Below are 14,508 nucleotides of genomic sequence, written 5' to 3' on the forward strand. Positions count from 1 at the left end.
TGAATAGCTGCCCCCGACGTGTAACCGCACATGTTGCTCATGCCTGCCGCAGCCCTTTCAATTTTAAATGGAGTTGCGTGTGCGCCAGCTCCGGGCATGCAAGCAGAAGCTCCTCCCACTTCCAGTTCCGCCATCGAGACCTGCACGCCTCATTAAAATTCCACCCTCAGGCATGAAAAGCAAAGACAAGCCATGCTTTCCCCCTCGTGACACTTCAAAACCACTCTCTTCATCTTGAAAATCAGCTGCTCTAAGTTACAAGAAGTTTGACTGTTAACCCTTAATTGTCTAAAAGGTCAAGCACACAACACCCTCCCCTCCCCCCACCACCCCCCCAGGATATCCAACGAAGGCCAAAGGAAAGCTTTATTTTAACCATGGCAAACAGTAACAAGCCGGAAGCTCTGAACAAATAATTAGGCCGGGATTTTCCTGCCCAGCCCGTCGCCGGGAATCATCCGGTCCGGCTGAAAGTCAGCGGAACTGCTGGCCGGCCCACCACATCCCCCACAGCGGTAGAGCTGGAAAATCCCAGCTTAACCCAAAGCCTTAACCCAAACCAAACCAAGTGAGTTCTCTGAGTTGTGGCAGGAGTGACGTTACGTTGGGATCAGGGTGGGAATCAGTTATCTCTCACTTATAATCAAAAAATGCCACTTTCTGATAAAAGCTGTAAAAGCAGTCAAGTTTCAAATGACAATGGAGCTGCAGCGGAGAGAGCGTTAAGCCTGAAAGTTAATGAACTCACTGAGCATCTGCACAACACAAGCTGTTTCCTTAATAGGTGCAAGAATAAATTAAAACTGGATGCGTGAGAAAGGAATGGAACACTTACTAAGAATACCTATTATTAGAATACCTAATGAGCAAAATACAGTTTTCTTCTATGGTTAAGAAGTGAATGGGGGCGCAGTTGGCCAATTAAATGGGTATGTACGTGGAGTGCAGTCAGAATGTGTTGGAGTTGTATAAAGAGGCCGCAAAATTTGCACCCAGATTTTTTGGCGCTGCAAACGGCGTTTTACCTCCAAAATGGTACCTGCAGCATGCGTGCACAGTTCTGGTGCTGGCTGTGTCAGAGAGCATTTTGCTGAGGGTACATCCACTGGAAACATGCAGATTAGGCAGATTGTGATGTCAATCGGTACATTGCTGCTTTTATATACATGGAGTGCAGTCAATGTGTACAGGGTTATATACATAGAGTGCAGTCAATGTGTACAGGGTTTTATACATGGAGCGCAGTCAATGTGTACAGGGTTATATACATGGAGTGCAGTCAATGTGTACAGGGTTATATAAATGGAGTGCAGTCAATGTGTGCAGGGTTATATACATAGAGTGCAGTCAATGTGTACAGGGTTATATACATAGAGTGCAGTCAATGTGTACAGGGTTATGTAGATAGAGTGCAGTCAATGTGTACAGGGTTATATACATCGAGTGCAGTCAATGTGTAACAGGGTTATATACATAGAGTGCAGTCAATGTGTACAGGGTTATATACATGGTGCAGACCCAGATTTGCACTAAGTGCAGTAGCAGGCAGGAAAAAGGACGATTTACCCGTCGGCTGCAATGATGGCTTTTCGCGCCCGATCGTCCCAATCCCACCTTGTTAATTATGCAGCCACAGGAAAATCACCGTCTTGCAGGCGGGCAGCCTCCGATTTGCCCCCCATGCTATTAACTCAGCACTTCCTCATGCAGAGTGCCATATTTAAACTGCACACTTCTCAATGCATACAGCCCAGGAGGGCACCGATGAAGACAAGGTCCCAAAAGCCAAGAAGAGTGCAGCCCCCCCAATTCAGTGACACATTCTTGCCCGCTCTCTGGAAACTATGGAGGCACACCGCGATGTCCTCTACCTCCTCTCTGGTCGCAGGAGGCGCATCAGTCTCACCACTCCAGCTTGGGAGGCAATGGCAGGTGGTCAGTGTCAATGCTGCACACAAGCGGTCAGCCACCCAGTGCAGAGAACAGATGAATGATCTCATCCGAGCTGCCAGGGTAAGGCAACCATATCATCACTCTAAACTCAGACACTCACAAGACCATCACACATTCACTGGCATCTGACTCACTGCCAGCTCAAGGGACATCATCACCCATTCTCACACAAACCTCACATCACCATCCGGCCTCATCTCCACTGGAGACTGCCTCCTCAGCCTTCACCATCTTCAGACCACTTGTACAGATCAACGTGTGCACCCACACACACAACCTGTTATACCTCCCCCACCAGCCTTCCCCAGTACAGCCATTGCCCTGTAGCCACTTCCATTGCCTAAGGCCACTTCTTCCCCTTCCCCAAGCAAGGCCCCCTAAAAGTGATGTGGTGCTGCCTGCGAAGCCTGGCACTAATGACCATGAATGCTGCCTGAAGAAACAAACCTCAAAGCTCTGAGCGAGGTGCAGCTCACCAGGTGCACGTCGCTTACGTAGAGTCGTGAAACACTTTGGAGTGCGATCACTCCGATGTACCCAGATGTTCTAGTGTGGGGGGGATGGTACAGGCAAGGGAAGAGGCTACAGAGTTATATAAGTGGAATGCAGTATGTGTATACAGGGCTAGAAACATGGATTTCAGTCTGTGTGTACAGGGTTATATATATATGGAGTGCAGTCAGCGTGTACAGAGTTACATACATTTTAAGTGGGCAGGCCAATTAAGGCCCGCCCAGCATGCGCACAAAAGAACCCACTCATCTCCCTGAGGCTAAGTGCAGCCTCAGGGAGATCGGCTCAGAATTAAATCTTTGAAGGTAAATGTTGAAAACATTTCCCTGACATGTCCCCTCATGTGACACTATCACATGAGTTGGGACATGTCCATCACTTTAACTCAAACATTTATTAAATTTTTAAAAACCCTCATAAAACCTCATCCCATCCGTGGATGAGGTTTCATGCTTTTACCAAAGCCCGCCAGGGCTCCTGGCCTGCCCGCCAACCTTAAGGTTGGATAGGCTGGTCCATTAATTATATTAATGACTTTTTAAATGGCTTCAATAGGCAGTTGACAGGTCGGCGAGTGCACAGCTGATTCGGGGTGACGTCAGGAGTACCGCCCAATGTCATCGTGTGTCCTTTTACGCGTTGGTGAGCGGGCCCCGCCCCCCCATGTCCTTTTACGCGTCGGCAAGTGGGCCCCACCCCCACCCGCTCACTGACCTAAAGATCCTGTCCATGTTCAGTGTGTGCTGAGTTATGTACATAGAGTGCAGTCTCTGTGGACAGAGTTATATGCACAGAGTGCAGTGTGTGTATGCAGAGCTATATACATGGAGTGCAGTCAGTGTTGTAGTATAAAGAAGAGCGGCATCCAAAATGCACTCAAGCTCCCACCAACAGCAATGTAATAAGGATCATGTAACCTGTTCCTTTATGTGACATTGATCAAGGGATAAATATTGGCCTGTACACTGGAAGAACTCCACTGCTCTTCTCCAAAATAGTACCACAGGATCTCTCATTTGCATTTGTGAGGGCAAAGTTTTGGTTTCACGTCTCATCCAAAAGACAGCTCAGCTGACACCGCAGCACTCCTTGAGAAACGTACCAAGTATCAACCTAGAATTTGTGTCCAAGCCTCTGGAGTAGGAATTAAACCTACAGCCATCTGACTGAGTAAGCAATAGTGCTATTCACTGAGAGCCATGACTGATTATCAGAGGGCGAGAGGTCATACCCATACCCACCACAACCCTTCCCCCCCTCAATCCGTCACTCCCAATATATCAGCAATGGGGCAGCAGATGGGGTGGGTTGAGGAATGAGCTGTCTGCAGCAGTCCCAGCAATGGCAATTCAGGTCAGAGCAGCAAGGTAGCACTGGGCATCTCCACCCCATCTTTTTGAAGTCTGGTTTCAGAAGTGATTGCCAAACGAAAATCCACCCCTTGTTAAGAAGGGGAATCCTCAATGGCTTCAGGCTCCTCAGACTAGTAAAGGATTTCTACCCATGTTTGCAATCCTCAAAAACAGACTCTCACCTGAAATTTGAATTCCTAATTTACGTCCTTGCTCGTCAATGCACCGGAGCATTTCCCTTCACAGTTATTTTAATGGAGAAATCAGGTTAACCTTTCAAGCATTTTCTTTTCTTCTTTATAAATTTTGGAGCTGAATAAAGCATTGAAGTTTGGCAGCAATGAAAATTTGAAAGCACCAAGGAATGCTGGTTTGTGATCTCCTTGAATTTAATTGTGTCTAGAGATTTCTATCATTGCCCTTGTACACTCTGTCCAATTAAATGTTTCTCTCTCAATGTTTACCTTCAATGAACATTTAACTTCATGCTAATGCATGAACTTGTCTTTGTGAAACATTTCTCTCAAATACTTCAACTCAATTATTTTACAGAATTCCTGACATTTTACTGAAGGTCACAGGCCCTTGACATCATTCACAGAATCACACAGTGCAGAAGAGGCCCTTCGGCCCATCGAGTCTGCACCGACATGTGAGAAACACCTGACCTAATTACCTAATCCCATTTACCAGCACTTGGCCCATAGCCTTGAATGTTATGACGTGCCAAGTGCTCATCCAGGTACTTTTTAAAGGATGTGAGGCAACCTGCCTCCACCACCCTCACAGGCAGTGCATTCCAGACTGTCACCACCCTCTGGGTAAAAAAGTTTTTCCTCACATTCCCCCTAAACCTCCTGCCCCTCACCTTGAGCTTATGCCCCCTTGTGACTGACCCTTCAACCAAGGGGAACAGCTGCTCCCTATCCACCCTGTCCATGCCCCTCATAATCTTGTACACCTCGATCAGGTCGCCCCTCAGTCTTCTCTGCTCCAACAAAACAACCCAAGTCTATCCAACCTCTCTTCATAACTTAAATGTTTCATCCCAGGCAACATCCTGGTGAATCTCCCCTGCACCCCCTCCAGTGGAATCACATCCTTCCTATAATGTGGCGACTAGAACTGCACACAGTACTCCAGCTGTGCCTCACCAAGCTCTATACAACTCCAACATGATCTCCCTACTTTTGTAATCTATGCCTCGATTGATAAAGGCAAGTGTCCCATATGCCTTTTTCACCACCCCACTAACGTGCCCGTCCGCCGTCAGAGATCATTATCCTTACTCTTAACGCTGTGTTTCCTGACATTCGTCCTTCAATCAAACGTGCAGCTGGTCCTGTCGAGTCAGAAGGGACCAGCAACCTCCACTATGAAACATTCCCATGATCCTTTGGTCCCATGCAAATCATTGTCGTGCTCTGATACAAACAGCTTGTGTTTATTTAGCACTTTTAACATACTAAAATGTCTCAGCGATGCAATTCACTTGGAGAGGGCAGAGCGGAAAATGGGACAGAGGGGTTCGGGATTGGTTTAAGTGTCAATCTTGCAGGGTTTGGGATAGGGGTTAAGAAGAATGCAACAGAGGACTGCATAGAGATGTCAATCTTGCTGATGGAGCAATCTGAGAGTTGCTCATACCTGGTGTTTGAAGCAAGGATGTTAACTGCCGAATAAAGGATTCCCGTACTGCCACCGAAAATGTCAGCGGGGCAGATATCCCTGCTGACAGTCCCATAGCCATTTAACGCTTGGTGCCAATCCCGTGCAAAAGAAATGGGTAAACAGTGCCACTGAGATGAATGTGGCGGAAACCTGAACTGCAGCCAAAAGAAAAAAGGAGAGAATTTAATAAACAGCAGCTGCATTGAATCTCTCCATGGAATAGAGAGGTTCAAAACCCTATAAATTGGGAGTGTCGGTGAAAGACAGAGAACATCATAAAGATGACCACCAACATTACCAGCATCAATTGGAAGGCCACAATTATCCTATCCGAATTTAAGCTTTCTAAACGAGGGATGGATTTTTGCTGTTTAGATTCATCCGTCACAGAACCGGATGAACGAGTGGTGAAAATAAAGATAGCCATTGGAAGTGAGGGATTGCACAGAGTCAATACTTTGGGCCTGTCTGAGGAGGATCAGAAGGATGCTGTTAAACTGTTTATCATGCTGGAGGATCAGCTTCGTGTAAAGGTGAACTTCAGTATTCACTGATTGGAGCTAACGGCTTACAGACAACAGCCACAGGAATCAATTGATCAGATCATCAGCAGGTGCCATGATGAGGGCAAAAGCTGCAGTTTTTCAGAAGCTGAGCTGTCTGAACGGATGGTGAAACCTGTCATAAGTTCAATGCCAACCGAAGCCTTCTGAAAAGAGTTTTTGGAGAAAAAGAAAGGTCACAGTATTGACACATCACCAAAAGATGGCAGAAAGTATGAAACCAATGTGGCTGGACAACACTATCTGCAAGCATTGGGCGCAGCGGCCAGTATTGGCTCAGTCACCAGGAGGCAGAAAGCAAGCAAGCTGTTTGGGAAGTCCACCCACCACAAAACCCTCCTGTGTTTCAAGACCTTTGTAAGGTATGCGATGTAAGAGGGCATACCCTCTTAAAATGGTTCCAGAGGTGCGACCAAAGGACCATAAGAAATGATCATACAAAAAGTATGTGCAGCCTACTGGCAGCAACAACAGGGAGTGTGCCAGAGATCCACATAAACGCAAGCACATACGCGAGGTTAGCGGCTAGACAATCCAGGCTGAAGACTCAGAGTAACGAAATCTCCATCTGGAAAGTGAATAGGCTTTCAACATTGTGAATGTGGCCCAACGTGTGGATGAAGTCAAACAGTTAGAGACTTTTGCTGCTATCAGCATGATATGCCCAAAGAAAAGCAGCAAACACACACTCAACATCAAATTCAGCAAAGGGCGAGCGCAAACGTCTTATCAGTCAGAATCCTGAAGCATATATATATGGACGATTGGGAGTCAGTGATCCTAGCTGAAGGAAATGGGTCACCCATTCATTGCATTGGTGCATTGACATTGCAATGCAGCTACGGCAATTCTGCATGGAAACCAGATGTGTTCTACCGGGTAGCCATGAGTGAACCAGCAGTATTAAGGTTACCAGCATGTGTGGAACTCAACATATGACCACATACAAGATCACCAATGCGCCAATCATGGCAGAAGAGGCCAAAAATACTGCCATTAAGTCAGTCCATGACCTATAACAGATATACCTAGACAGATATGATGCCTATAGGAAATTTCATAGGTGATGCTGTACTACACCTCAGAAATATGCAAACCCGTCAATTGACTCTCCTAGAAAGTGCACCATGCATACACAGGAGAAGCTCAAGAGTGGGTTGGGTGAAGTGGAATGAAATGGCATTTTCCGTAGTGTGCATCAGCTGTATCAAAAAGATTTTTTTAAATTCATTCATGGGATGTTGGCTTCGCTGGCTGGGCCAGCATTTATTGCCCACCCCAAGTTGCCCTTGAGAAGGTGGTGATGGGCTGCCTTCTTGAAACACTGCAGTCCATGTGGTGTAGGTACACCCACAGTGCTGTTAGGAAAGGAACTCCAGGATTTTGTCCCAGCGACAGTGAAGGAAGGGCAATATATTTCCAAGTCAGGATGGTGAGTGACTTGGAGGGGAACTTCCAGGCGGTGGTGTTCCCATCTATCTGCTGCCCTTGTCCTTCTAGATGGTGGTGGCCGTGGGTTTGGAAGGTGCTGTCGAAGGAACTTTGGTGAATTCCTGCTGTGCATCTTGTAGATGGTACACACTGCTGCTACTGTACATCGGTAGTGGAGGGAGTGAATGTTTGTGGTTGTGGTGCCAATCAAGTGGGCTGCTTTGTCCTGGATGGTGTCAAGCTTCTTGAATGTTGTGGGAGCTGCACTTATCCAGGCAATTGGGGAGTATTCCATCACACTCCTGACTTGTGCCTTGTAGATGGCGGACAAGCTTTGGGGAGTCAGGAGGTGAGTTACTTGTCGCAGGATTCCTAGCCTCTGACCAGCTCTTGTAGCTACAGTATTTATATGGCTAGTCCAGTTCAGTTTCTGGTCAGTGATAACCTCCATAATGTTGATAGTGGAAGATTTAGTGATGGCAATGCCATTGAACATCAAGAGTGATGATTAGATTCTCTCTTGTTGGAGATGGCCATTGCCTGACACTTGTACTTGCCACTTGTCAGCCCAAGCCTGGATATTGTCCAGGTCTTCCCGAATTTGGACATGGAGTGTATCAGTATCTGAGAAGTTGCGAATGGTGTGGAACATTGTGCAATCATCAGCGAACATCCCCACATCTGACCTTATGACAGAAGGAAGGTCATTGATGAAGCAGCTGAAGATGGTCGGACCAAGGACACTACCCTGAGGAATTCCTGCAGTAATGTCCTGAAGCTGAGATGACTGACCTCTAACAACCACAACCATTTTCCTCTGTGCTAGGTATGACTCCAACCAGTGGGGAGTTGTGTCTTCCAGGATCATCTTTGGTTCTTCTTCAATAATAAATGCAATGGAGCTAACACTGAAGACAGATTAGGCAAAAATTGACCATAATAGTTTACTTGCCCAAGAAAGACTTGAGCTTTATGACATTAGTAGGAGAGGGTGCTTCCTTGATTGCCCTGACTTTCTCCTCTAATGGATGCAACCCTTGGGCATCAACTCAATGACCCAGATACATAACTTGCTTGGCTTGGAAGGTGAACTTTTTATTTCTTAAATGGATGCCAGCCTCTAAAAATCTCTTCAGACCCTCTTCCAGCTTTGGCACATGCTCCACTTCTGTGGGTCCTGTGATTAAGACATCGTCCAGGTACACTATAACTCGGGGAAGTCCTTGTAGGAAGCTTTCCATGGTTCTCTGGAAAAGCGCACAGGCACAGGACACACCGAAGGGTAGGCGTGCATATTGGTACAGGCCCTTGTGCATGCTTATGGTGACATAACTTCTTGATGTGTTGTCCAGCTCGAGTTGTTGATACTCATGACTCATGTCCAGTTTAGTGCAGGATCGTCCTCCTGCGAATTTAGCATAGAGATCTTCAGACCTTGGGATTGGGTATTTGTCTAATTTTGCAGCCTTGTTAATCTCTACAGATGCGAATGGTTTGGTCCAGTTTCAGCACAGGGACTATGGGTGCTGCCCATTCTGAAATTTGGACCGGTTGTATTATCCCTAACTTCTCCAAATGGCATAATTCCATATTTACCTTTTCTCTCAGAGCATATGGCACAGGTCTTGCCTTGAAAAACCTGTTGCTTCAGAGTCCATGAATATTTTAGCTTCTAAACCTTTGATTTTCCCAACTCATCTCAGAATACTCTGTCCTACCATTTCAGCAACTCTGGAATTCCTCCAGTCCTCACCTGAAAAATTGCTAACCTATTTAGTTTGATTTCTTTCAACCAATCATGGCCCAAAAGGCTAGGTACTTCTCCTGTTACAACTATTATTGGCAGCTGAGCTGTCTGTTGTCTGTATGATACAGATACAGAGGTGATGCCTTTCACCTGTATTGCTTCTCCTGTATGTTTTTAACTGAGCAGTGGTTTTCTCCAATCTCAATGGCTGGGTACCTTCTCTGAGGCATTTAAAGATGTGTTCTCCCTCCACAGTGGTTGATGCCCCTGTGTCCACCTCCATGAGCAGAGGCTTTCCATTTACTTGAAGTGTGACAGTGATTGGTTCAGTTTACCTGGCCTTCAGATTGTACAGGGAATAGACGTCAGCCTCAGTAACTTCTGGCTCATCTATATTGTGCACTTCATTTAACTTGATCTGATGTCTGAATGGCTGCCATAATCCAGTCCTGCACTGTTTAACAACATGCCCTTTCTTGTGACAGTAGTAGCTTTCTGCCTCTGTAAATCTACAGTCTCTGGGTGCAGGATCTCCCTCACAATGGTAACACTTTAACTTCTGGGTTACTGGTGAGCTGCTTCCTGTACTTCTTTTTATTTTTCTAGCAATGGGGACTGTGTCCCGCTTTGCGGTAGCCTCCCTGATCTTTGCTCCATGCCCGGCGGCAGGTTCATGACCTAACTGCAAAACGATGCCATGTTGCACACTCTGCAGAGCCTGCGAATCCCTCTCAGTGCTCTCCATTGTCAGCGCTATCTCCATGATGCGTTTCAGGTCCATCTCAACGTCTGCAAGCAAACGGCGCTGAATGGTGTTGTCATTTATGCCGCAAACCAAATGATCTTGCAACATGTCGTTAAAGCATCACCGAAGTCACAGTTCTTTTTTATTCATTCACGGGGTCTCATCTTTGCTGGCTGGGCCAGCGTTTATTCCCCATCCCTAGTTGCCCTTGAGAAGGTAGTGGTGAGTTGCCTTCTTGAACTGCTGCAATCCATGTGGTGTAGGTACAACCACAGTGCTCTGGTAACTATTTTAACTTTATGATGTACGTTGAGATCAATCCTTACTCGAGAGTTAAAGTTGAATCTTTGCATGATCACTGAAGATTTAGGCTGCAAATGTCCTTTCACGAGGTCCACTAGCTTGGATCTGGAATTTGGCATGGTCGGAGCCATCAAGCTACAGATTAGATTATAGGATTTGCTCCCGCAGACTCCTAGGAGAATTCCCTTCTGTTTCTCCTCCACCGTTATTTCGTTGGCTACAAAGTAGGAACTTAATCGTTCTATGTATTAACTCCAGTCCTCGATGGATGAGTCGTACAGGTCAATTCTGCCAAAGAGAGGCATTGCTGGTGAGTATGCTTCTTTCCTTCCCCTAAAATATTGAAATACTCAGTTGCGAGGCAAGGTGCTGCATTGGCACTTTTTATCCTCGTTGCCATTTGTAATAAACTTGGAGAGTGCAGGGTGGGTTTCTTTTAAGAAACAGTGAATTTTATTAACAGACTTCAGAGGGGTTTACATGCTTGTTCCAAGACCAAACTTCCCCACACTAAGAGCTGTTGGTCTATATAGTTACATGATCCCTATAACCATAAGAGACCATAAGACACAGGAGCAGAAATTAGGCTAGTTGGCCCATTGAGTCTGCTCCACCATTCAATCATGGCTGATAAGTTTCTCAACCCCATTCCCCCACCTTCTCCCTGTAACCTTTGATCCCCTTACCAATCAAGAACCCATCTATCTCGGTCTTAAATACACTCAATGACCTGGCCTCCACAGCCTTCTGTGGCAATGAATTCTGTAGATTCACCACTCTCTGGCTAAAGAAGTTTCTCCTCATCTCTGTTCTAAAAGGTCTTCCCTTTACTCTGAGGCTGTGCCCTCAGGTCCTAGTCTCTCCTACTAATGGAAACATCTTCCCCACGTCCACTCTATCCAGGCCTTTCAGTGTTCTGTAAGATTCAATCAGATTCCCCCTCTTCCTTCTAAACTCCATCGAGTATAGACCCAGAGTCCTCAAATGTTAAGCCTTTCATTCCTGGGATCGTTCTCGTGAACCTCCTCTGGACCCGCTCTAGGGCCAGAACATCCTTCCTGAGATACGGGGCCCAAAATTGCTCACAATATTCTAAATGTGGTCTGAACAGAGCCTTATAAAGCCTCAGCAGCACATCCCTGCTTTTATATTCTAGTCCTCTCAAGATAAATGCCAACATTGCATTTGCCTTCCTAACTACCGACTCAACCTACAAGTTAACCTTAGAATCCTGGACTAGGACTCCCAAGTCCCTTTGCACTCTAGACTTCTGAATTCTCTCCCCATTTAGAAAATAGTTTATGCCTCTATTCTTCCTACCAAGTGCATGACCTTACACTTGCCCACGTTGTATTCCATCTGCCACTTCTTTGCCCATTCTCCTAACCTGTCCAAATCCTTCTACAGCCTCCCTGCCACCTCAATACTACCTGTCCCTCCACCTATCTTTGTACCATCTGCAAACTTAGCCAGGATGCCCACAGTTCCTTCATCTAGATCACTAATGTATAAAATGAAAAGTTGTGGTCCCAACACTGACCCCTGCGGAATTCCACTAGTCACCGGCCTCCATCCTGAGAAGGACCCCCTTATCCCCACTCTCTGCCTCCAGCCTGACAGCCAATCTTCTATCCATGCTAGTACCTTGCCTCTAACACCATGGGCTCTTATCGTACTGAGCAGCCTCCTGTGTGGCACCTTGTCAAAGGCCTTCTGGAAGTCCAAGTAGATAACATCCATTGGCTCTCCTTTGTCTAACCTACTCATTACCTCCTCAAAGAATTCTAACAGATTTGTCAGGCATGACCTCCCCTTGATGAAACCATGCTGACTTTGCCCGATTTTACCATGCACATCGAAGTATTCTGAAATCTCATCCTTAATAATGGACTCTAAGATCTTACCAATGACTGAGGTCAGGCTAATCGGCCTGTAATTTCCCATCTTTTGCCTCACTCCCTTCTTAAACAGGGGCGTTATATTAGTGATTTTCCAGTCCTCTGGGACCCTCCCTGACTCCAATGATTCCTGAAAGATCACCACTAACGCCTCCACTATCTCTTCAGCTATCTCCTTCAGAACTCTGGGGTGTAATCCATCTGGCCCAGGTGATTATCCACCTTCAGACTTTTCAGTTTTCCTAGCACCTTCTCCTTGGTAATGGCCACCATACTCACCTCTGCCCCCCGACTCTCTTGAACTTTGGGGATGTTACTCGCGTCTTCCACTGTGAAGACTGACGCAAAGTACCTATTCAGTTCCTCCGCCATTTCTACAGTCAGAATTGTTTTAATTAACAATCATTACTATCCATTCGGCACTTCTGCTTGAAGATTGTTGCAAATGCTTCATCCTTATCTTTTGCACAGATGTGCTGGGCTCCTCCATCATTGAGGATGGGGATATTTGTGAGGCCTCTGGCTCCTGTGAGTTGTTTAATTGTCCACTGCCATTCACGACCGGATGTGGCAGGACACTGGAGCTTAGATCTGATCTGTTGATTGTGGAATCGCTTAGCTCTGTCTTGCTGCTTATGCCATTTGGCACCAAGTAGTCCTGTGTTGTAGCTTCACCAGGTTGACACCTCATTTTTAGGTTTGCCTGGTGCTGCCTCTGGCATGCCCTCCTGAACTCTTCAGTGAACTAGGGATGATCCCCTGGCTTGGTGGTAATGGTAGATCAGGGGATATGCCGGGCCATCAAGTTACAGATTGTGTTCGAGTACAATCCTGCTGCTGCTGATGGCCCAAGCGCCTCATGGATGCCCAGTCATGAAATTGCTGGATCTGTTTCAAGTCTATCCCATTTAGCATGTTGGTAGTGCCTGCCAGACCACATATCCTAACCATAGAAAGAAAGAAAGACTTGCATTTATAAAGCGCCTTTCATAACCTCAGGACGTTGCAAAGCACTTTACAGCCAATGATGTGCTTTTGAAGTTTAGTTGCTAAGTCAGTGTTTTTCACCCAAGGTTCTCCAGAACCCAAAGGTTCCGCGATCATCCTGAAAGGGTTCCTGCAGTTTTTAGGTTGTTTGAAAATTGTACCAAATTTTTCAATTTTAAGATATATTGGTTTTACATTTGATGAAAAATAATCATTAAAAGATTTGCATCTTCATTCACTTGTTTAATAGTGTCCTAGTTTGTTTTCACTTCTGTTTTATAATATATATGGAGGGGAGGGGGTAGAGAGGGTTGGGGTTCCACAGATTTCCACAATATACTATGGAGGCCCTTAACAAAAAAGAAAGAAAGATTGAAAAAGACTGCACTAAGTGCAGCCAAGAAATGAGTTAAAGATGATGCAAATTAATCAGCGCCCCCATTACAATGGCACTCTGCAAGAAATGTCATAGGAATGTGTTGGATAGTAACATTACACAGCCTGATTACACCCCAATAGTGCAGTGTCAGCTGAATTAGGCAAAAAGCTATGTTAAGATCTAATTCGCTCTTTCTTTTCCCCTTTTAGAAAAATGTTATGAGTTAGAGAAAAACGACAAGGTTCAAAATGCCACAGAGAGCATGCAAATGCCCAAAATAGAATACAAGGACATTATGATAAAGGATTACAGTAAGTATCTGCACATTCAGATCATCAGCAAAAGGAATGATTCAGCCTACCAATATCATTTTAATCCTGAAGGTATCCATTTTAAAAGGGTTTTTTATTGCATTTTACAAATTTAGGTTTCTGTTTGCCACTGGAGGTAAAATGAACATTGCCCAATAAAATGCCTGTTGTTTAACTACCATATATATGTTTTATATATATATTTATATATATAAATTGAACAAACATCACTCGAGGCCGCCCTTGGGCAGATTATAACTGAAGACTGCCAGTAGCATCTTCAACCTGTCGCCATTGTTGCTTGCACATCACCACAGGGCTTGGTATGTCTGATGTTCTGGTTGATGACTTGACGAACTGCATGCACGTCGAGTACATTTAAGTGGATGGGGAATGTGCAGAGTCTCTCCCACTCCATCGTCCGAGGCAGCTAATAATATACTGATGCAATGTGTGCCCAAGTGTAGGTGGGGGATGAAGTTCAATGCAGAGAAGTGTGAGGTGATTCATTTTGGTAGGAAGAACATGGAGAGACAATACAAAATAAGAGATACAACTCTAAACGTTGTGCAGGAGCAGAGGGACCTGTGTGTATATGTGCATAAGTCAGTAAAGGTGTCAAGACAGGTGGAGGGAGCAGTTAATAAAGCACACA

The 14,508-nt window shown here is 45.6% G+C and overlaps 1 protein-coding gene across 1 annotated transcript in view; it reads left to right on the forward strand.

Annotated features, from left to right (window-relative positions):
* dpp6a (dipeptidyl-peptidase 6a) overlaps positions 1 to 14,508 on the forward strand; it is a 1,248,500-nt gene that overhangs the window by 1,187,230 nt on the left and 46,762 nt on the right. The window contains exons 18-19 of the mRNA XM_041184706.1: positions 8,672 to 8,682; positions 13,766 to 13,853. Coding sequence (XP_041040640.1) covers positions 8,672 to 8,682; positions 13,766 to 13,853 — 99 coding nt within the window. The remainder of the gene's footprint in view (positions 1 to 8,671; positions 8,683 to 13,765; positions 13,854 to 14,508) is intronic.

The sequence above is a fragment of the Carcharodon carcharias genome, chromosome 3 (genome assembly GCF_017639515.1).
Source record: "Carcharodon carcharias isolate sCarCar2 chromosome 3, sCarCar2.pri, whole genome shotgun sequence".
NCBI classification, from domain to species: domain Eukaryota; kingdom Metazoa; phylum Chordata; class Chondrichthyes; order Lamniformes; family Lamnidae; genus Carcharodon; species Carcharodon carcharias.